Source organism: Rhea americana, unplaced genomic scaffold (genome assembly GCF_003343005.1).
Source record: "Rhea americana isolate MKP2758 unplaced genomic scaffold, rheAme1 scaffold_0, whole genome shotgun sequence".
In the NCBI taxonomy this organism is placed as follows: Eukaryota; Metazoa; Chordata; class Aves; order Rheiformes; family Rheidae; genus Rhea; species Rhea americana.
In genome coordinates, this window is record NW_028185037.1 from 311,145 (window position 1) to 336,211 (window position 25,067).

Sequence of the window (25,067 nt, forward strand, 5' to 3'; positions counted from 1 at the left end):
CTGATCCAATGAAACTTCCAGTCCCCCATGAAATGCTTTTTGGTTAGTTTATTTGAAGAGGATCTCCTGTTGTAACACTGGAGATCAGAAAAATCTCCAAAGGAATTCATCTCTTGTTTTGTTCTATTACCTTGTTAAAACAATTTATTGAAATACAGGGTAATTATCATTGAGTCATGTTTAATGGTCATTCCAATTAGCAGGAAAAGATGATAAAAAAGAATGCTTCTTAGCTCAGAAGAGATCTTGAAGGAAAGCACTGAAGCTATATAAGCTTTAGGATAATAAGCAGCCTGATGTTTACGATGTATGAATTTACTGCTTTTTGGTTCCCTATTTAGCCAAATACTACAGAGGAGAGAGATTTAACACTGATTCAGGATCTGACTGAATTGTTGAGAAAGGAGTAGAAAGTCAGACCACTCATGTCAATATATACTTAGCGAGCTGGTTTGCAAAGCCACCGACTTTCTTTTTTGCTAGTTCAGTTGGAAGACTGTCCTACTGACAGGAGACTGTCAAGGAAACACTTTTGGGTAAGCAATTAAATATAATTGGCTGGGCCAGGAAACTACAGGGAGAACCTTGAGATATGGGGAATGGAGAGACAAGGTATTTGAGAATTTGAAAATCTACCAGAGATGGGGAGAGAGAGGACTCATTCACAAACAAATTTGAAAAAAAAAGGAGGATAAAACAAAGCCAATTTGGCAGCAATGACCAAAAGATCATAGTGTTAAGAGAAAATACATTTTCCTTCTGGTTTTGGACTGGAACCCCAAAATCTTGACTCTCAATATAATCAATATAACAAAACCCTGCATTGTCAGGTGGTTTAAAATCTTGCATTAAAAGAACTCTTTTAAGGTAGCACAGAAAACTAAAAAAAATGGAAATAATGAAGCTGTTCATGTACTTATTCTTTCCTCAAGAGTCCTGCCTAACTGAGTGGAAAAATGAATTTGCAAGTTACTTGACCATAGTCTTCAGAGTCAGCTGGCAAGCTTGTATGTCTCAGTCTCTGATAGTTCAACTTGATATACCTGGGTCTGATATGCAGAAGTGATCACGGCTCCATCAAAAGACAAAAGGAACTGTGCTTCCAATATCTAAATTTCTACATTTTCTAAATACCTTGGAAAATGAAATTATACATTTTAAATTGATAATCTAAAGCATTTTTAAAGTCTTTAATTTCCCTGTGCTGAGTTACCTTCTGTGGAATGCACAGGATATATTATCCCATCACTCGTGAAAAGGTTGTGCAGGTAAATTAATATTTCTGAAGTATTTCACATCCTGAAGCACTAAGCAATACAGCAGAAACAAGTTATTTTGCTGCAGAGCTAGGTTTAAATGCTGTAAATAATAAATTAGCCAGYATAGGGAACTAAATGAACAGGACAGCCCAGTACTGAAGAGTTGCTCACAAAATAACAGGTAACAGATCATTCTGTGTGCTGCGTGAAGTAAGGCTGTTCAAGAAAAAAGGAGGCAACACAGCTCAATAAATTACAATAAACATGAACAAGAGGTGAATTAAGATAGCACAGAAAAATGTAAGTGTATTTTCTAACTTTTAATTTATATACATAATGTACATACATTATGTAATGTACACATAAATGTAACTTTATGTTCTAAATTAGCAATGTAGTTATAAATACACAATTCACAAAACAGAGAATGTATAATGTACTTCTATTCGCAGGAGTTTGTGACTCCTCAGGAGTGAAACTTCCAGTCATTTATGTTATTCTACATAATTGCTAATATACCATATCACTCATATTCTGTGTTAGTTAAAGAAATACGGTACAAATATTTTTTTCAATTTTACAGTATCAACACATTAGATGATACAAATTTGTAATGCCAGGTACCCAGATTCCAATGAACCCAAGAGAAAAAGGCTCATAAAAATCTCAGAAACAAATTCAAAGGCAGCTTTGGCTGGAAGCAGGTAGTTTTCATTTTGTTGGAAATTTGCCAATCTCAAACTTCTAAAGGAATAAGCTTTCTAGATTTAACCTAGAAAGAAAATAATTAATCAGGCCTTAAATCCATGTAAGGTCAGTCCAGGACTGACCATTCCTGCACTTTGACMTCAGTTCAGGGTAATTGCTGGAGGAAATTTCCGCATTCATCAGCAAGGAATACAACATTTTTCTGATAATCTGATGTATCAGTATGTCTGCAGGTGTCTATCTAGGAATAAATTACATTAAAAAGAGGAGATTAAAGTGTAATGCTTACCTGGTCCATTAAGGAAGTCTTTAATTTGCACTGTGATAAGAGGAGGTGGAATACCACTTTTAGCGTCTACCTCTCCTGCTACCGTCTGCAACCAAATCTTGCAATAATCTAGGGCTTCCGGTAGAGTCTTTCCAGGATCTACAGGTGATAAGGATCATATTCATTAACAATATTCCAGGAATGTAATATATAACAAAATACTAAATACAAAATTGATAAAATAAAATGTTCAAAATATATATACAGTGGTTAGTACTCATAATAATACTGTTACACACAGCATTTGTGCCTCTAGACAGATGTGCACATGTATGCAATGCAGGCATACATTTGCTGGCATAAATATGCATACAGGTGATAGCACTAACAGAAAACCTGCAAAAAATAGCAAGTAAAATATGAGTAAAAAATAGCATCTGCCACAAGATGACTTTTAATATCCCATAATTTTAGCGTTAATCATGATGACACTTCAAGAATCCTTGCAAAAGAATCAGTGCTTAAAAACTGCTACTGTTTTTCACTGGCAAGTAGAGAAAGTAACAACAGAAAAAGAAATTACGAAGGCTAAAAGATAATGGCACCACTGTCAAGGATAGAGTATAGTGACAAGGCAGTTATATCATTCAGTTTGGGGTTTCACTCACACATCATGTTTGGCTTTTAAAAATCAGTAGCTACTCTTGTATCCCATCTTGAATGGTATTCCTTTGATCAGTCCATAATATTATAGAAGTACATTAAAATTAATTTCTTCCAAGTGCTATGCATTTCTTCATTTTCTATATATCACAGATGGTAGAAATAGCACTGTATAAAGCCTTTTAATCTTTAGCAACTCATGACCTTTGCAGTAAGAGTCCTGAATTCTGGCACTACACATCTTAAATTCTTAATGCTCAATTATTCTTTAGTACCAAGACTGCTACTTTAATTACAGACTCTCTGTCTCATACTTAATGATTTAAAGAGATTTTCTTGAAATTTCAACTTTCCCATTTTCAGTCAATTAAAAATTTTTTTAACTGTTTTATTTAACTGAGATTTACTGATTGGATACCTTTCAAGAACAGTATTTACAAACCCACTATTATAATCAACATATGGTAACGTGGCTTCACAGTCATATGTGGACTGGGTATATAAAGTCAGCTTTGGAATTTCTATTTCTTGACCTCATTATGTGATTCATATAAAACTTGGCAAATAAGAACCCTTTTGTGATTTCAAAGAACCTACTGAAACCAATTGATCATAGCTTTACATCTATATGGAAAAGATCAAAAGTTAGCACATTCTTCTGTTTTTATTTGATCAATTTTCAGGCAGTGACTTTACAGTAATATTTGTACTCCATGGCATATACATTACAGCCTTTCCTTCACTTTATTCCCACTATACATTTATAAAGTCAGCTCTCAACAGTTATTTAAGAGCTGTCACCGCATACAACAGATTTGTATATTTTCCCTGTGAATTTCTAAATTTTTGTAATTCTTAGCCCTTTTCTTTAATTACACTAACCAGAATGGTATGGCACACTGCCTTTTCTATAGTTAAAGCTTTAGGGAATACCTTCTTTTCCTGTGTCAAGAATTTGCCTAACATACTGAAAATAATAAAAAAATTCTTTACTACTAAGGTACATATTTTTTCAAAAATATATAGTCTTGTAGTTGTTCTGAACATGAATGTTATCTCTGACTTGATTCCATAACACAATCTTACTTTGCACTAGTAGCACATGATAAATAAATAATACACCTATGTTTTTCAGATCACAGTAAAAAACATTGTAAAAATTACAGAACATTGTGCATTGTTTCACTGGATCAATTAAACTGATCTTTAGGTTACTGTTCCTGACTGCAGCTGAAAAATGTTGTAATAGGCCATTATTTTGTCACATTTCTGAAAGATATTGTGACATGTTGCACATAGCAGCGTAGATCAACCACTGTTTTTTAAGAAATGTCAGTAAATTTAGCCAAATATATGTACTCTGTTGCAGAGTACATCAACTGTTTTTACTACTCTTCTAAGATGTGTTTATGTTATTAAATACCTAATAATTATTTCAGAGATGTAACTGTTTAAAGATGAAAATATCTGTAATGAAAAGAAGTTACATAGCAGAAAATCCTTGCATGACATAATACACTAGCTATACAAACACAGCCCTCAGGGTGCTTAGAACTGCAGCACATAAGCAGAGAATCAATAAAACAAAATAAAATAAAATAAAATAAATAAAATGAATCACAGGGAATTTCAGAAAATTATTTTGATCTGCCATGAGTCCAAAAAGTCCAGCACCGCCACCTCTCCATTATCTGGGGTATAGCATGAATAATGGAAGATCCAGAACTCACAGATTAGGAACACAACACAAGGACACAGCAGTGCTCAGAATTAACCAACAGAATATATTACTTTTGAATCCACACTTGCTCTATAGGTTCCATGTCTTTTTTTTTTTTTTTTTTTTTTTTTTAAGTTTAGGTGAAACAACTTTACCACCAAAACAACTGAGTTATTCTGAAATTGAGACAATTCTGGAAGTAGGATACTTGCATTCACACAATCTGGCAAGCAAGGTAATAAATCTGAGGGGCCATGAGAAGAACTGCTTGAGCTTTCCACGTCCATGGCACGGTTAATTTGAAACCTGGATAGCAGACTTAGCTGTACATCCAAATATGCCAGATATGGATCAATAAATTAGTTTTTATATAATGAGAAGAAAGCTAGAAGAAATCCAGAGACTTCACAACTGACTGTTCTGGTCTATGTCTCAAAAACTTGAATGGAGTTTCAAAGAGGAGCTACAAAAAGTATCTGTGTAGGACAAATTTACAAAGGTAAAGAGTAAAATAATGTATCTTGATTGAATTACTTTCTACAGCAGAAAACAGCATATGTATTTTCATAGGATTAATGATCAGGAAAGAAAGAAATCATGTGGGGTGCCAGAGGGCATAAAAATTGCCATGGAAGCAATAGAATGAAAAAGAAAATTTAGGCTGGAAAGTAAGGAATTTCTCATGGTGTGCTCTATTAGAAAAAGGACTCTTCTCCCTCAAGGAAATGATGGAAATGTTCAGAATGTTTAAAAATACACTTGACAGAACACTATAAAATATACGATAGGGAACAATTATGCATCAGTAGGGAACTGGTCTGAATAATGTATTATAATAGGTCATTTCCATTTCCATTTTCTATGATTCTCCCAAAAATCAGCACTTAAATTTGCAGCTATTTGTATAAAGAAAATGCTGGAGAAAACCCCAGGGATGCATATATAAGTAAAAGGAGAGGGTAGAATTACTCTACAGCAAGCCAAAAGAGAGAAAAGAAAAGCTTGAAAAGTGAAGAGTGGTGAAGAGGGCCAGAAACTCTATCCTCCACGCGATGTGAAAAATTTGTCTGTGGCAGCAAAAGCAAAATGGTGAGACAACTATCACAGATTGACAACCAGGACTGTATTTCAAAATTAGTAAGACTGAGAAGCCGTGAGGTCTTGAATAACTTCCACAATATTTTTCCTTTTTTACTAGAATGAAAGAAAAAAAAATCTCTGGCTATTTTTTGTATCCAGCCAAACATCCAAACCCACTTTTAAGCTTAAGTTCCAAACCCCAGTTCCAAAGCTTCACAGTTTATGAAATACCTTCCTTAACTTGATTTGAATTTGGAAGCTTTTGCCTTCACTCAATAGCCCCTCGCTTGCATGCTAACAAGGGGCAGCAAGAAAACAGCTTCTGAACAGGCCAGGGACTAGGGGGAAAGGAAAGGGATGAGAAGCAGGAGAAATTTCAAATCCTGAAGATTTTTCTTCTTCAAACTGCGGTTTTGTCGCAGGGCAACGCTGAGGGCAAGGGCCAGCGAGGGGCTGCTAAGCCGGGCTCGGAGGCGCAGCGCCGCGCAGGCGGCGGGCGGCAGCTTGGCCCGGGCGGCTGCAGCGCGCCTGGACGTGAGGCCGCTCCGCGACGTGCTTTCATTTCAATGGATGAATCACATTTTGGTCTGCAGTCAATTTTACAAGCCAGCACAATGCTGCAATGCTCCCTGCGTTTCGRGCTCTTCCCTGGAATGCTTGGTCTCGTTTTAAAAACGGTTTCCATTGGTATTCAAGGAACCCAAATGGGAAAACGTTTCTGGTAGCGTAATCCCAAGAGCTGTGTCAGGAAGACGCAGACGAGCACTTGGAGTAACCTGAGCAATGCAGCCTCCCGGGCCAGCGCCGCGCTACCGGCGGAGGCCGTACCCTGCACACGCCCGTGCACGCCGCTGCACGGACAGTAACACGCTCGGAGGGCAGCGGGTGACGCTCAGCAAAACTCCCGCAATGGTTTGCGAGAAAATGGCCTTAAATCCTGGCTCTGGTTTGCAGCAAGCGCGAGCTGACGGCGAGGCAGCGCAGCAGATTTCCTGCTGGATCCAGCTTGCGTCACTCTCCGTGCAGCCTGCGCTTTCCCTTAGAGCAGAGGTTACATGTGCTCTTAGCTACCGCATCTGCTCTTCATGGACGCCCTGCCACCACAGGCGGGGGTGTTATCAAAAAAAAGATATCAAGAATAATTTTAAATTGCCTCACAATGGCTGAAATGTTTCATTGGAGGAAGTGGAAGAAATTCCACACATAACAAATATTTATGAGGAAATTTCTCCCCTTCAAAATGACCAAGCTGCACAATCTCCTCTTTAAAAATAAACAAACAAACAAATAGAAAAAATATTTTTCAAGAATGCCCAGAGCACCATGCTCAGGAAATGAGGCAATTTTGTATCTGGATTACATTACCTGAAACAAAGCAAATAAAGATTTTAAAAAAATATTTATAAAAGCAGCTTATGAGATTACATTGAAAACAATTGCACCCACTTTTATTTAAGTGGAAATGGCCAATGATCTATTTGCAAAAACTAATGGCTAGCAGATGCCATTTTTGTTAAACACAGGATGAGCACTGAATGAAAAGGTTGTTTTACAGTATCTTCTGGGCTGTTTATACAGAATCTTACAAGTCAGCTCAATGAACAACTACTCTTTTAAATGACATTTACTAAGCAGTTAATATTTATTCCGTTAATTTATTTACTTTGTTTTGAAGTTCCTATCCCTGGTGCTAAGTAACATAATTGCAATCAAGCTGTGCAATTACAGAAATAATTCAAAACACAAATGAAGCAGTCTAGCACAACCATAATAAAATTCAGCTTACATTATAATATCCTAATACGTCTCCTGCTCCTACAAACTGACTTGCCAGTGGACATGGCTTGAAAGAAAGACTGAGGAAATTGAAAGCACAACTGCTAGTCTTTGGCTTCAAGGCAGGCAAGTGCTGCCATACAGAGACACTGGCCGGCTGGAAATGTGCTACTACTAATTGCTAAGTAACACACTAACAATATTTAACTCTTAAACAATCCATTTCCTCCTGTTTTCTTGTTAAGTTCTAGTTCTTCCATCTTTCTGAAAGTAAGCAAAAAAATAACCTAGCTAGTGAACAGTTTGGTGCTTCAGCCTCAGTGCAGTCCTCTCTCGTGTAGACCAGTGACAGCCTAAGAAGCAGGAGCCTCAACTTGATTTTCTATTAACTCGAAATCATTCAAAAATAAGAACCAAATCATTAGGCCAATTAAAATGCATGTAGTTTCATAACAGTATTAAAATCTTCATTACTGCACGTGTTGAAAGTAGCAAGCTATCATAAGGCAGTAAGGTTAGTTTTGTCACTAGCCCAGGATCAACTATTTTTCTCCTTAGTACCCCAGCTGTTGGTGTAGCTTTACAGGATAAATTCCCTATTTCATTAAACGGTCATAAAACGAAAACAAACTCTCAACAAACTACCTGTTAGAAACACCTTAAACTTCTGGAGTACAAGAAAGAGTTTCAAGGCAGTCGCAGTACCATCTGTTAGTAGAGTACTTTAACAGTACGCATGGTAAACGTAAACATGGAGATCTACCTTATTCCACATTTTATCACACAGATAATAGGGACAAAATAAGTATTACTGCTATTTTTTTCAAAAAAAATTCACAAAACATATATTGTGAGGATATTAATGAATTGTTTTACAAACTGTGTGATTAACCTCAACTCACTGTATAATTCATCTTTGAAATCTTCAGTTATCCTCCTCAGTTAAGATCACTTACTTATTTTGATATATTTCTATACAGTGATGTGTGCGTCTATGTGTTATTACATATTTAAAACAAACGCTGAAGTATAACTCATGCAGTAAATTGTGGAACTACATGTCAGATACTGTGTTTTTGAATATCTCTGCTGTTCTCTGGACACTATATTTAGCTTCTTTCTTAGGAAAATACACAATTTTGAAATCATGAATAACTGTTTATAAATTAATCTGCAAATGATGTATTTCTTTGTTGATTTTACAACTGAAAAATACATTTCTCAAAAATACACGTATGTGAGGTGAAGAATGGAAAACAAAACTACATCTGAACTACTATTAGCTTTTCTTTACCCCAAAGTTCTCTTTGGAGTTATCTTACCTCAAAAAATAAGACCCTTCTAACTTCACAGTAGAATCTTGTACTTTCTTCCATCTTTCAAGACTTAAAAAAGTTGTTTTAAAACCATAGTTTTCTTTTTTTTTCTAGAAAAGCTATAAGAAATTATAGCACAGTATTTCGTAATACCTGAATCCATTGCAGTTGGACTAATAGTAGTCAAATGTTTAGTTTCTACACAACAACATAGATTCCAAAAAATTTTTCCAAATACTTTAAAACATTCCTAAAATATTCATATGTAGGATATTGGGTGTGTATACATACATACATGCATAAATATAAATATATATATATATATATGATGATTTGAAATGACAGAGTTTTTATTAGCATATTTTGGGTCTAAGCTAGATAGATCATATAGAGCTTAACTATATAAGCTTAACCGTATTACTGTAAGTAATGAAAAACTTCCCCTATAGAAGCACCAATAAAACTTGATAACAGGCATCATGCATTTCTCTCTCTCTCTTCCAGATGAGGCTAAATTTTTCAGTTTGTGATGCAATTTGCCATGTTACAGCCCTGACCTCAAGAGCTGAGGTTGTGGCGTTACCCATCTCCACCATATGGTATAACGCACACAATGTTTTCATCAGGCCTGATTGCTCAGTTCCACTCTCAGATCCACTGTTCAAATACTCCGTAAGTTCTTAAAACCTAGTAAAAAACATCTTATATGTCTATTTAACTTGTGTGCTTCTCCTGCCCTACCTTAGATAACAGTGAGTTGCATACATACGCTATACAGATGCCAGAGCAGTCTCTTCTAGAGAGGCTAAGTGGAAATATTCTGTTGCAACATTCCCTGTAAATTAAACGCCATTTCTGCCCCCTTCCCACCATACAGTCCTTGGTATAGGATTTTAATACAAAGCTATCTAATGTACAAAGGAAGAGAAGCTAACTTCTTTAAATAAACTTTTTATTATTCTTCCTTTGGATGATGCATCTCTTTCAGATAAAACTGTCAGCAAATGGTCATAATGTCAAGTAAAATTGGCCTGACAGATCAAATTGACTACAGCAACTTTGCAAATGCAGTGCAAAGCTCCTGATGGTATATTATATAATATGTGGCCTATACGTATATATCTTATTACAGTTAATGGCAGTTTTCCCTCCAATAAGTGTGGCAGAGATTAGAAATAGAAATTTCCAAAAGTAACATAACACGTTACTACAGTGGTATGACAACATTAATCTTGAATGATGCAATTACAAGCACAGCAGGTCTTCCCAAACAAGAGGCCATAAAAACTTTATATTACCTATTTAGCTATGTGAACTAGCACGCGACTTTGAGTGTGGATTAGTTTTATTAACTTTTTTAATATATTTAGGATGGTGCTTTTAGGCACTAGAACTTTGGCATCTACTTCTCTCAAAGTTTTTTTAAAACCCTAACCCTTAGGCATGTAGCACAGGAGATGGTCTGACAAATGTGACTAAGGTATTTATTACTGCCCACAAAGGCAGCAAGATGGGGCCAGAAGTTCTGCCATTCCATAATGTGTGACTGCCTCCACACGGTTTTATGGGAAGGAAAGGCACATTTGCCTGCCATGGAGACAAAAAAACAAAGAAAAAGGGAACGCTCATGCAGGATTAATGCTTGCTCCCCCCAGCAGGACCTCTGCAGGTCTCACTGAATGACGGTGGGGAGCTGGGAGCTCTCAGACCGCAGGCTCCTACTGTCTTCATTACTTTAACCTCTTATCATGCTTCTGTGCTCTCTGATCTACTCTAAATTTCTAGGAAGACTTAATTACAGGTTGTGGCCAGAGCCTAATTTTCTAGAATAAAGCCCCTCGTACCCATAGATATAAGGATGCTGAAAGCAATTGGAAGTAAATTTTAGGAGCAGAATTGAGAATTTTGCCCGGTTTAATGGTAACGTAGTGGCAGCTTGTACAATGACACATCTAAATTCCTCAGACATGAGAGATGAAGAAATTCAATAGCATCTTTCCAAAACACTAAGTTAATGAAGTTGTGACCTCTAACTTATGACGATTCCTATGTTTTTCTTCAAGATTTCTTTGTCCTTATCAGTGATGGACAATACTCAATCAAATCCACAACAATGGTTCAAAATGTGCCTGGGAGTATATTCTCAACCTAAGAATGTACTGATAAGATTTAATACAGAGAGATGGAAAACAATCTTATTTTATAACCTGATAAAATATGAAACCTTTTACTCCATATATCCCGTGTTTTCTCAGATTATATGGTTAAATGGAATTTATCATCTAGCTAATAAAAATCCTTCCTTTTTCTTTATACATTTGTCTACAATAAATTTATTTGTGACGCTCCATTGGTGCAATATTATTTATTGCTTAGAGTCACAAATTGTACAAGGACATATATTCATAATTATGTATTTCAAAATCACCAGAACTAAAAAGATGGTAAACAAGATGTAAACTATCACATTTGTTAATTGCCAGAAATTGCCAATGACCAATAACAAATTAATCAATTTATAATGCAGCTATGTTTCTTCTGGGATAGGGGAGCACCAGTAAGAAAAGACGAATGGAATCTTCTCTCTATTTTATGCATCTTTTCCTCCACTCTTCCTCTTTCTGTCTGATCTCTCTTAAGAAGTTTCACTAGAATTAAGATTTCCAAAAAAAGTTTAGATTCATTAAAAATAACATTTGTTAGTCTTTCAAAAGATATAACCTCACTCAGTAAAGATTCAGCATAGTTGGATAAAAGTATTCTACTTTTTCACAACTCATGTGAAGTAAGAAAGTTGGCAAGAGAAAAATTAGGAATGTTTTTCACCTCCAGCTCTCATTCAGTGAAGAACTTAAGAAAACATACTTTTCTGGCTGCGCTTTCAGCAATTCTCTGCATCCTCATCTACACTTTTTTTGGTAATATTCTGCAGAATAAGGATATATCTCATTGAAGTCAGGCAGACAAAAGAATTGCAACCCATTGACTTCTCTGATCAGCAGTGAAGGGAAGACAGAAAAAGAAACTTCCAGAAAGATTTTTCTCCCTTTCAGCAGTTACTCCTTTCTATAACCTATACATATGAAATGCAAAAAACCCAACAATAATAAAGAAACAAAAAACTATAGGACACATTCATTAAGAGAATTAAAATTCTTATAAAACTCTATTATCCAGCTGAATGAAAGTTAAAAATAGTGGAAAGTCACTATAATTTTCTTAAAGTTTATGATCAAAACACCAGGTGCTTCTACAATGTTTTTGCTGTAAATTTTATCAGTAGGCTAATATGAGAAAATACTGTAATTCTCAGTCATAAAAATGCTTTTTATGAAATCAGCTTAACTCACAAACTCTTACTTCCTCAGATAACATTGAAACATTAAAGCGATGCAACAATCCATATTGCAATCTCATGCTGAGAAAGAAACATTGAGGAACAGGAAGAACTGGTTGCTAAAAGGGTAGCTCTTAATTCATTTCAAACATTTTACACACTTGACTTGATTCAGCTGTGGTGTATAATCCTATAAATACATGTATTTACTGATTGATTTTTAAAGATACCCTAGTAGTCTACCAGCTGCGTGCTCTTCCCCCACTCCAGTAACTTTGAGAAGTCCAATTATTTTGGCAGGTTTTACCAGGAATGAGCTTTAAATAACCTTACCTGTACACTTGTAGTCTGAGGCCACTCCTTTAAGCCCAGCATCAAACACAGATATTTCTACCTTTTGCTTCCGGTGGTGGCAGCTGAGGAGCACAGAAGGCTGCGAGACCACAAGGTAGAGAAAGGGCTGGAGCTCCGTGTCGCCGGTCCCCCTGCGACCGGGCTGCCGTACGATCGTTATCCCGAGGGCTTGCCGGGCGGACGATCTCGTGGAAGCGTGCAGACTTTCCAGTGACAACAGACCTGGCTTTCTCCCAGTAGCCAGGGGAGCGTTACTATTCAGAAGGTCATCCGCCGTGACAGAGGAAATACCTGCCTGACTGGGCTTCTTGGTATCATGGCTGCTCCCTGAACCCACTTCTGGGAGGTTCAAGGAGCTTTTGCTTATTTTCTCACCATCTTTCTGGTCTTGCAGGGATTTTGATTTAGGTAAAGCAGTACATGAGTACGTCATCAAGGAGATCCGACTTGCTGTAACAAAAATGTCAAAGGGGATAAAGTTCAGATTCTTCACAATGGAAGACTGACGGGAAGGCCGGGCGATGCGGTGTTGGCTGGTACCACTGTGTTCCTCTATCTGAACTATTCGGATCTTAACACTGTCACTGCCAATTCCACTGTCCTGTGCTCCACTGTAACGGGAAGAAGTTTCAACCATTCCTCCATCAGACACATCCATTTTTTTCTGCTCTTGCTTGGAAACCTGTGAAGGAAAATATTGTATTAACTTATAATATCCATATCCCAATTATTTCCATTTCAGTGGCAATAAACAATCACTATAAAAACATGATGGCAAAAAAAAGAATTATAAAAAATCTGCCAAGTTAACTTTAACACAGTAATCACTCATGAAAAGACAGCAGGTGTCTGTTCCAATGAAATGATGACTCATAACAGAAGTAATGCCAAAAGGACATGTAAAGGGAAAAAAAGGAATAATGATTTCTAGACTTAAACTTTTCTTTTTTTAAAAAACTCATTCTTTGTACTCCAAAGAATCTACAAGAAATTTATGTTTTAAAACACAATAAAATCTCTCTTAAATAATGCATTTTAAATAAAAAGCCTAATCAGAACTCTTTTCCAGTTTTGAGCACTAATGCTCAAAAAAGTCCTCTTCAGCACTAAAATATTTTACAATGATTACATGAAATTGAATGCATTATTAATCTACTGCAAAATCACAAAAAGACTAAATGGAAATTGTAAACTGAAATGTATAAATATTATGGTGCAGAAAGAATATTTTTCTTAGGAAATGACAGCTGCATTATAAAAAACTAAAGTTGAGGTAGAAGTCAGCAATATGTAAAGACTGTCTCTGTGATGGGGTAAGAGCTCTTAGCTCACCAAGGCTGTATTACTTTGGCTGTGACATTCACAGGGTTTTGCATGAGAAATCATTGCATATAGAAATATTTCAGAAGAAAACTGATGTCACATAACAAACAGTAAAAAGAACTTTGCTCCTATAATAGGAAAGGCAACAGTGATATAAAATGAAGGTGCAAGGCTCAGTTCAGGAACAGAACAGAACCAAGTGAGACACAAAGATATCCAAGACAAGCAGGTGCTTCAGGAAGGAAACACTTCTAAATACAGCTCCTTAAACAAGCAGAAAGATCACAAGAAGCCTGTGGACAAGGTGAGGAACATATCTGCTAACATATTTTTCAAATTGCGCTTGCATAAATACAGTAACAATAACATAGCACCAACTGCCTTGATTTACGTGGAAGTCAGAGTCATGTATGCACCCTGTCTAGCTTCCCCAGGGTAACTAGCCCCACCATCTGTGCTACCCAGTAGACCTTTCTGCTCCACTTAGTACATTGTCCTCATCAGGCAGATCAGTGACTCATCCAGCCTAGTGCATAGTTTCCACCAGCACAAGTAGGATACTCATAGAGCAAGAGAGCATGCGTCCTGGCCACTTTCTGCAGTCCATTCCCCTTGCACTTCCCAGGCACTCGTGGCTGTTTCATTTGGGATGTTAGTGGGAACATGCCTGTGTAGTCCTTCTGGCACTCATTTTTGGAGTTCCTGTTCATGAATTTGTCCACTCCCTTCTCTGAACCTGCTGACACTCTCCTGCCTCCACAACCTTCTGGGGCAGCAAGTTCTAGAAATTCAGTGMATATGTAGATATAACTTATTTTCTTTGTTTTAAATCAATCTCCTCCTAGTTTCATTGCATTTCCCCTATATCTTGTAGTCCAAGATTTGAACAACTACTCTACATTTGGCCTTATTACTGCTTTTACAACTTTATAAATCTTCATCATATCCCGCCTCAGCTTTCTCCTCTCCAGGCTGGAGAGATGCAGCCTTTTTAGTCTTGCCACACAAGGCAACTGCTCCTGCACCTCTAACCATTTTACTTTTACTTCTTGGTGCGTTCTTTAACTCAACTACACCCTTTCTGGGTACTCTACACAGTATTCAAGAAGTGGCATCAGTGGGGCTTTATATAGCAGCAAAATGATGCCTGTGTCTTGTTCTCAATTTCCACTCTGATGTGGTCCAACATTTTGTTGTTTTTTTTTGGGCTGCTGCTGCACATTTACTCAATGATTTCATTTCTTCATCTAGGATCTACTTTAATAATTTTTTTTAATCTTCTCCACTCTAGTGAATCTTTGAAAAGGCAGATATAAACTAGTGCAAAACATATCTTAACTTCCATCTGAAAAAATAATGGTGAATTAAAAGTACTTGCAAAATCTATCAGAAACTCAACCATAGGAACGCAAGGCAGTGAACGCTTGGATTTCTTTCAACTTTGATCTTTACACAACAATATACGTATCGCAGAATTCGATTATTGGGGAGTTTTGTTTTGTTTTGTTTTTTAAACATTGAGGTTCTTTCATGTTGTGCTTTCTAAAACAAAGGGAGAGACCTCCCCTGCTGCTGCTGCTGCTGCTGCTCCTGCTTTTTTTTTCTTTTTTTTAATGAACATACACTACAGAAAAGTATTACAGAGGAAATCCTAAAACAGAGACACTAACTAGTCGAGATTGTCTTTGAAAAGGGTTTTGCCAGCTCTAGTTACAACCTTTTCAGATTCACTCATGTACATATTTTTCAAATAACCAATAAAATTCCTTGTGGCTGATTTCTATGACAGACTCGTATCACTGACTTGTAAATGTGATACCACTTCTAATGCAGCCTCTGTAAAAATAACTTAACTAAAGACTGCTTTAAAGAATTACTACATTGCGAGCCAAGAAATCCTGACTCCTTCCAATATCTTAGCAAATTCAGACTATTTACACCTCAGTCTCTTAGTCTGGAAAACTCTATAGTACTTTGCCCATATCCTGCACTGAAGATGCTTTCAAAACACTATGGGTGGTTTTACTGCTTATGTATTCATGACAAGCAGGAGGCAGAAAGCAGAGTAGTAAAAAAAATTTGCCAAATAATTTGATGGAAATGGAAATGCTGCCTGAAATGAAGTGGAGGGTAAATGCTGCTAAAACCAGCAGTTTTTAATTGCTCCATAGTCTTCAGTTCAGTCCTATGAAAAATCTTTTTTAGAGAACAGGGTTCTGCAGTGAACGGACTCTTATGTTAGCATGTGGCACTCTCTTGTTCTGCTTTATGCAGTAGGAATTTCTACAGCTCCTGGACACTTAGGGTGTTCCTGATCTGGCCAAAGGGATTGAAAATACAGTGTCATTCACTGTAAGATAATCTTCCAAAGAGAAAAGCACTGCGCATGTTTAACTGAATGAAGGGGGAAAATACAAAGGTTTTGGTTTGCAAATGTATCATCTCTTTTCAGACTTAGATAGATCTGAGTTACAGCTCAGTTCTTTTCTTCTGCCTCTTCTTATAATTAAATATTTATTAAATGTTCTGGTTTGTGTAAAGCACCTACAGGGAAGTGGGAAAACAGCTCTGTTTCCAGCCCCATTCAGACTTTAGTTTCTCTGCTAAGACTACTGAAAGGGTGATAATTGGTCCCAACTGTTGAGTTTCCTGTTATGTGGACATATTCAACTAACAGAAACATTACTGAGCCCCCCAAATCAATTCACATAGGTCACTGCACAGCAGTCAGATGGTAACTTCTGCTCAGCACTAAGCAGCATGGAATATGAACCAGTGCCCAAAAGGTGAAAGGTACCACATCCAATTACATATTTCCATGCCACATCGTTCTACACTGAAATTTTGCTTTACCTACTCTCTTACCATACATATTACAAAGGTTGGAGCAAATGCAAGACAGTTTTTTGTAACGTTACCGGTACACAACAAAGGTGCACAAATACCACTGAAACTTTTTGCCTCAATTTCACCTCAGTAAGCATCAAGGGTTCCAAATATGATTCACAGTTAACTTGAAAATATGCCTAATAATAAACATGGACATCATTTAGGTATTCCTCTAATGGGATAAGGAGATGAGAGGGACAGAATCTTAGTATAATAACTCTAAAAAGATTTTTTGTTTTATTACGGAATAAATGGGCCAATACTTTAAAGATGTCAAGAACAGCAATATCAGCTTGCTGTTAGCAAACGTAATGGTAACATTTATCATTGGGCTGTATTATATCAATTCTCTTACTCTTTACATAACCCATTTAAAATGAACAATAAAAGTTTTCTTTAATTAGCTACTGGTGTGCATTAACATGATCATGATTAAACCATAAAAACCAACTGTACATTACTCTGGTCCCCTATCCCATATGTTTTAAATTATTTTAGTTGAAAATGTACTTTGAATCCCTTTTAAAAGTTCGACCTTCTGCTTTCTGAGAATTAAATGCATATTACTGTAGTGGAGAAGATAATGTTTCAGACCTCCAGGCATATATTAAACACACTGGCAGCACATTAGACAAAATGCTTTACTTATTAGATACTTCCTATTCTAAACAGTGTCATCAAAGGCTAAAAACAAAATCCATATAAAAGCTGCACAATGCTTCCACACAGAACCTGTGCCAAAATCCCTGTACTTTCCAACTAATGAGGAAAGGATGTGTACTCTTAACATATGAATGTAAGATTTTCCAAGCATTCACTTTAGGAAACAGGACTATTGATTCCACATGGCTTATGTTAAATGAAACTGTATTGGTAAAATAACCTTTAAGATATTTGGCATGATAACTGTAATTAAACAGTATTCAAAGGAATAAAACAAAAGGGAATTTGGTTCCACAATGGCTAATTAAAATAAAATGAAAAAACACAGCATGTCATCTATCAAGATAAATTGTTATTGTTTAAGAACTATTTAAATACTGTTAAAATATACTTTTAGATAAAATCTGAAAGGACTGGAAAAATATTTGTGGCTTAAAAATGGATAGTTTGGCGAAGAAAAAAGTATAGGACGCTGAAATTTTATGCTGAGATAATAGCTTTAAAGCTTTGAGCATAACCAGATGGTACTTAAATCAGAGGAATTCTACAGTTTCACTGTCAGAAAGAGTTGCAATATGGAAAGGTTTTCAATAGCTAGAAAAAACATGTCAAGTTGATAGTTTACTTCTTAGATCACTTCAGTGCATTTTCTCATCCTTTCACAGTTATATATCCTATCAATACGAGACACCATAGAGAAGGTGTTGAAAGCTACACTAGTAGCTAGGGAACTGTGGCTAATTCTTTCTTTTTATGTGTTGAAATAGGTAACTTTACTAGCTTAACCCCTCAAGTTCAACAGGGCATATGACATATATATCTATCTAGTGAAAGGGCATGGAAATAGCATGTCTTGTAGAACACACACTAAGAATTACTTCACAAAATCAGGATAAATGCATTCAATTGCCTTTCAAAATCGGGCAAGTAGTCCCACCCTATGGTCACTGCAATCTTAACCAGGTAACTCTATTCATTTATTTTTCATTTTTGATAAATGTATTCAGATGGTAAAACTACTAAATTAATAGTTAGACCAATTAATTAATACATTTTCCAAACCAAAGGACGGTGCTTTACAACAACTGGCAACATTTTTCATTATGTTTTAACTTAATCTCTCAAGAGTTTTCAACAGTAAGCATGTACAAAGTTTTGTTATAAAAATTTCTATCAGTTTCAGCATTATTTTCTTTTACTAGTACTTTTCTGCACTTTACAGACTAGCTCTCTACTTGGTAGAATCATTGTAAGCGGCAGAATCTCTGGAAGTACAACTACTCTAGTCCAAAACATCTACCTCTGCAAAATTTTTCCAGTTGTTCATAATAATTATTGTTATATAATGGCACTACTAAAGTAAAATTTCCAGCCTCCAACGTAGCTGTTCCTTAACTCTGATCAAAAACCTTCAGCCAATCATGAGATCATTCCTCACATTACATAAGTTATGGAAAGAGTCACAAGTGTGAAACCACAGAATCAAAGTGCCAATCGCATCTGGTACATCACTGTAATACATGACCTGATTTTAATTCTCTTATTAAAAAGCAGTAGTATTTTCATGGAAATAAAAATTTTGCCTAGCATACAAAGTTAGCTACAGAAAAAGAATAAGTTTTCCAGTTTTCTTCTATTGTCCTTCAACTGGAATTACAAAGAAAACACCTTGTGATTTCCTCCTGGCTTTCTAAGTATTCTAGGTATTCTAATTCCAAGTATTTCATCTCTTGCACTAAAGCACCTCTTAGAGTGTATAATTTATTTGACATCTGTCATTGCTTTCTAAAGATCTAATTTTCTTTTGTTAACCAAAGTTCATTACATTGCTCTATGGAACACTTCAATTAAAACAAAGTTGTCTTCCTGCACATATGCATTATATGACTGATTATAATTCTGACAATTATGGAAACTATTTTGTAAATTCAATACTAATCTCACCTGGAAAATATAAACACACACACAGAAGCATTTTAAACTAGTAAATAATGTCTTCCAGTCTAATTTGTAATGGATTTTTTCTCAATCTTTAAATTGAAACTTTAATCTCGCAATTTGATCCTGACAAAGACTCACATGTACTTCTCAATCCAACCGTAAAATGAGGAGATGCATATATGAATCAAGAGCATCCTTCAAAAAGGGAACTATTAAATCAAATTAAAATGGAGCTACAAAAATATCACAGATGTTTGAAATAGTTTATTTCATATAAAAGTCAAATGTATTTTTTCATTAGGGAATTTTCTTTTTAATCAGAACTTGCTGTAAAACAAATGATGCTGATTTTATTCAGTATAATCACGTATATGATCTCATAGAAGTACAGAACTACTCCCAACAGGAATTCAATTGTAATTTTCACAATACTGCAGCAATTACGTGAAAGAGTGATGGCAAGGAGTAATACAAATTCAGCTTCTTTGTGCAACATTCTTGCAACTCTTCAATATTAGAGTAAGAGGCTACTTTCTGGTAACCTTAAACAGTGGTCCAAATATTCATAAATCAAAGCTATGTTAAATGTTCCAATTGTAAAATGGCTATATTTAAATACTACATTCTTTCTAACTCGGTAGAATTAGTTTTAGAGTCTTAATACAGACTGTATGTTTGTTATGCTATACTATTAAAGGCCAATGAGAAGTTCAGTGTTCAATATTTTAATTTCTTTTTTCAAAAAAAAAAAAAAAAAACAAACAACTTTCTATTTAAATAGACCAAGCTAAAAGCTGGCAGAGGTATTTGTCCAGCAGTAATTTTACATTTAAAAATTTACTAAAAGTATTAGCTTTTCTGTGTTTTTTTTTAATTTACTTTCAGAATTTTAGAGCTCATATCTTTGTTTTTATATGAAAAAATCTGGATTAAAATAAATATGCATATTTACTTAGACAAAATGAGTGTTCCTTTCTGCACTTTTCTTCTTCTTCTTCTTCTTTTTTTTCCTTTTTTTTTTTTTTTTNTTTTTTTTTTTTTTTTTTTGCTAAGGCCAAGAAATGAGTTTTTTCCATGCAGTTCTGTTTGTGTATTTCAATTGAATACACCCCTAAAAAATGTATTTGAAATTTCAGCTCACCCTCCCATGATATTCTCTATCATTTCAGAAGTGTTACCTCAATTTTAAGAAATCATTATAGAACTGCAGTTTTATTAGTTTTGGGTTGCACTTCCACGCAGAGGTGCATTGACCTAAAAGGTGTTCTAGGGTTGATCTGCTCTTGTTGAAAACAACTTTGTCATATCTAGCTATCTGCATCGTTCATGAGGCTGAATTAACTCACATTCACTGGTGTGCCCACCAAGTAAGTTATTGGGGGGGAAAAAAAAAAACATAACTCCCAAAGACTTGTAATTTTGAGTAGTTATTGCTGTGGTTTCACAATGAAAAGATTGCTCCGCGGCGTTTGCGAGGTACGACCGATTCCCGAAGCCAGCGCCCAGCATGGCTACGTAAACGGTTTTGCCATCACAGCTGGCCCTTCACAGCCTGGGGTGGGATCATCTTAAGTAGTGCTTTCACTGACCGGTACTGGGAACCACACATCTACTGGGTGGCACATAGTGCAATACTGGCCTTAGCTGCAAAAAAATGCTGGGTCCTACACACTGATGTTTTCTTGATGAGGCATATATTCACGTATCAAAAATTCTCTTATGTGACAAGGATTTTTAAAGTAAGATTTCATTAAACAAACTTAAGATTCAAGAGGTTAAATAATTTAAGAATTTTAAATAAGAAAATATCAGATGCTCCTACGTTATGACAACTGGAGACGAGATGTTTAAAAAATTATTAACTGAATATTTTCCTATTATCTAATAGTAAGTGTTCTACAAAAATAATGAAAAGATGCAGAATCAGATGCCAAACACCATGGTAGTGTTTCCAAGTCAGATTCAATAAAGCCTCATAATGAGAATTTACAGGTTGTTTTCTAGGACATAATGAACGACTGTATAAACAAGGAAACAAGTTATTATTTTAACACAGTAACTTGTTGAGTTTCATAATGCAGAATCTAATTGCTGCCTCTTAACTGAACAAATATCTGCACAGTTAAATGAACCAGCCCACGTATCGGATGTTACAATTTTTCCATAATCCTTAAGTATCTAACATCACAGTACAGCAGAAGATGCTGCCCAACTAAAAATTCCTTATACATTATTTCCAACAACATAACTTCAAAACTATCTACATATCCTAATGGCCTCAAATGTGGCCTGAGTCAGACTATATACCATATGCACAAAAATCTGATGTAAAGGAGTCTTTGGTGAGAAACATCTTACTGCTGGCATAAAATAGCTCACTGAAACGTGTGCTGGGATATAGAGTGTCTCATGTTTTAAGGATTCCAGAAGTCTGGAAAGTTATCTAAGTTATCTAGGCTGTAAGAAAAAAAAAGTGTTCAGCTTTTGGCCTATTTCCCACACTAGCTCACTGTAGTACTAAAAAGAGAAGGAAATTAAGCTAATTTGGATTATCTTAGTGAGCCTCCAAATTGCAGCCTAAATTGTGACCACTGAACTTGATCGAAAATAATAATAATAAAAAAAAGAAAGTACTGTGGCACTTCAGCASGAACGAAAGGTCAGGAACAGCCCATTTCAGCAGGAGGATATACACGGAGCAGCATCTTCAGGCTTTCTTGATCAATCAAGTCTCTTAACTGCATCAGTAATGTAGGTGGTAGGGGGCATACCTGTTACTCAAATTATGCTGAGCTTTGCATGTCCAAGCAAAACTTTTGACCTTACTGGAAAACCAATAGGTGATTATTAGGAAACACATCCAGCAGCAGTCTATCATTTTCAAAGCTTCTAACGGCGGCACAGAGATTTCATTAAAACAGTCTAACTTTGGGCTGATGATGGCATTAAAGACAGTAAGAGGGCCTAGATACAAAGGAAAATTCTTACTTAATAGAGAACACTCTTGACTTTTACCTGCTATTATATGGCATTATTATGGCATATTATATTCCAGATATATTCCAGATGCAAAAAGATTGCAGATTATTATTGAATATTGCTTATATATTGTTTCTACACGGGTGTTTTTCAGGTTCTGGGCCACGATGTTCCTATTGGTTCACTAAGAAAAGTCTGCTTTTTTCCCTACTTGTTGAATCGCATTAAAATATTGTCTTAAAATAATACCGCAAGTATTATTTTTCAATTATGCAACTGCTGCAGCGGCCACACAGAAAACACACATTGTTCTAAATGGGAATGGACACAGTGTAAAAACAGTATGTCCATCTTAAAACATTTGTGAGATGTTGCCTTAAAGCTAGTGTTCCAAAGAGCCTCTAATTCTTCACCTATACGGGCCATATAAGATATTCTTTTTTGCAGATAATTTTTAAAATGCTGGTTTTCATTTCTAGTGTTGGAAAAATAACCTTTCGAAAGTGAACTCAGGCTGGTTTATCTTCTGGAATCTCCAGACAGCCCAAACAAGAGATGTAACGGATCCATTCAACATGTGGTAAAATGTGACTTTTACAGCTGTCATTTGAAATGTTCATATCCGTTAGTGTCCTATTACAGAATATTTTTGCAAAAGCAATCTTTGAGGAAGTATATCTTAACATTTTCTGTTTGTCTCTAAAACCTTCTTAATATACCAAATCTTCTGGACACACAGAGGTATAATGCAGCTATAAACTGTTTGTACTCACATATTTCATCTACAGAAATATGAAAGTTAAGCATAAAATTAATGAATGCCACAAAAAAAACCAAACAGGAGAGACCATTGTGTTGCCTGTATTATTATGCAAATAACTAGTTTTAAATATTTATAGTGATTATCATTATTATGTACAAAGCTATACTATATAAAAATACACAGAATAAACATTTATGGGTTTTTAAAAATTAGTTTTTAAATTTTAAATATCTGCTGGAAAACTCCCAGCCTGTCGGACTGTAGCACATACGAACCTGGGAAACATGCTACTGACTTCAAGTTCAGCTTGCTGAGAATTTCAGGAAGCTTTGCTCAAACATCCAGGATACACAACTTAGCCAAGCTAACCTTCTGACTTTTATTACTTTAGTAGCTGGGCCAAACTGAACCTTGGCATAAATCCATTTGCTATGACAAGCTTCATCACAGACAGATCCGGACAAAAGACCCAGAGAGGCACCCAATGCAGACTAGCGTATTGAGAAATTGCTTTATACAAAAATCAAGGATCCAATAAACATAATGGGTAAAAAACACAGATGTTCAATGTGTAATACACATTTATCTGGGAAAAATGGCTTTTTGCCAGATAGAATGAATTTTATGAAACAGTGGGAGATTTTCAAAAGTACGCAGAACAGCTAACTGCCCATCTCCTACTAAAGGATAATGAGAGTTGGGAAATAACTTATTCTCTCTGTGTTTTCAAAGCCCCAAAAGCTACAAAAGTGACTGATCTGTGTCAATAAAATTTTGGAGATCAGATCACACATTCTAGTGGGAAAGCGAAAAGAAATACAAATGACTGTAAGAACATGGGCAAACTAATGCAAACATATGTACCTAATTAATAATATCTAATAATAATACCTAATAATAGATTAATTGTCTCTATAATTATGTAAATAAAAGATGCCTGACTTCCTAAAATATTGCTTTAACTCACTGTTCTTCAGACAAATGAGTTTCATGAAATATGCAGGGGAGATGCTTACTCATTAAAACTAACAGTTTTTTAGTTTTATAAATTCTCTATTATGCTCACCTTCTGAATAATAAGAAATAGTTTTCACAGCTCATTTCTGAGAATACTGTACTAAGTGATTACTACTCCTATGCTTTGATGAAGATAACTAAAATTAGTGGAAATATTTGTTTGTTGAGGAGGAGTCAAGAACAAGGCTTTCAGTCTTGATTCACGCAATGAGTCACAGGTAATTTAGGGAGAAGGTACAGCGTCAGTGAAATGGAATGAGTTGGATATAACGGCTACGAACATGTACTGAGAAAAAAGTTGCTAATATGAAAAGGTTATTGAGCAAAAACATTAACTAGCATATCAGAAATACCAGAGTTACATACTAAGTATAAACAACTGAAAAAATAATAGTTTTACAACGCTTTCTCTCTAAGTAGGTATTGATGGTCAATTATCTGCTAAAATGAGTTCAGGTAATTTGAAATGGCCACAAACCTGAATTTGATTCAGGAGATGTTATTAGTATCACATGCATGACTCATATCAGTGTCTATCACAATTATAATCTATGATTTCACCACTGGCTATAGCGATCACATGCAAATTCAGAGTCATGATAGCCATAAAAATGTTCAAATAGAAATATTTCTTGCTTTTTAATCTTCTCCATACTCATTAGAAACACTCTGCAATGCTAGAGCATGTCAGTGTAACAACTGTCTTTACTACCTAAATGGGAACACAAATAGCACTGGATTTTATTACCACAGGACCTGTGCAAGTGCTTTGCAGGTCTTCTCAGTCAAGGGGACAAAGGAGGAGGCCTGCACTCTATGCTGAAGATTCGTTGCTCACTGTACTAAAATGTAGTTCAACGTAATTTTACTATATAGGCTTTTGCAGTGAATAGTAGAATATATTGAACATAATGGAAATAAATGGAATACAGTTAGGCTATTATCTTTGCAGTCTGATCTGTGTGTGCAGCAAGGAGCAGTATTACATTCTTTGTCCCATAATCCTTCCCC

General features: G+C 35.7%; 1 protein-coding gene across 7 annotated transcripts in view; it reads right to left on the minus strand.

Annotated features, from left to right (window-relative positions):
• Positions 1 to 25,067, minus strand: part of VPS13B (vacuolar protein sorting 13 homolog B) — a 464,422-nt gene that overhangs the window by 108,457 nt on the left and 330,898 nt on the right. For all 7 annotated transcript variants that reach the window (XM_085301417.1, XM_085301642.1, XM_085301811.1 and 4 more), the window contains 2 exons: positions 12,461 to 13,163; positions 2,257 to 2,394 (listed from right to left, as the gene is read on the minus strand). In XM_085301417.1, coding sequence (XP_085157543.1) covers positions 2,257 to 2,394; positions 12,461 to 13,163 — 841 coding nt within the window. The remainder of the gene's footprint in view (positions 1 to 2,256; positions 2,395 to 12,460; positions 13,164 to 25,067) is intronic.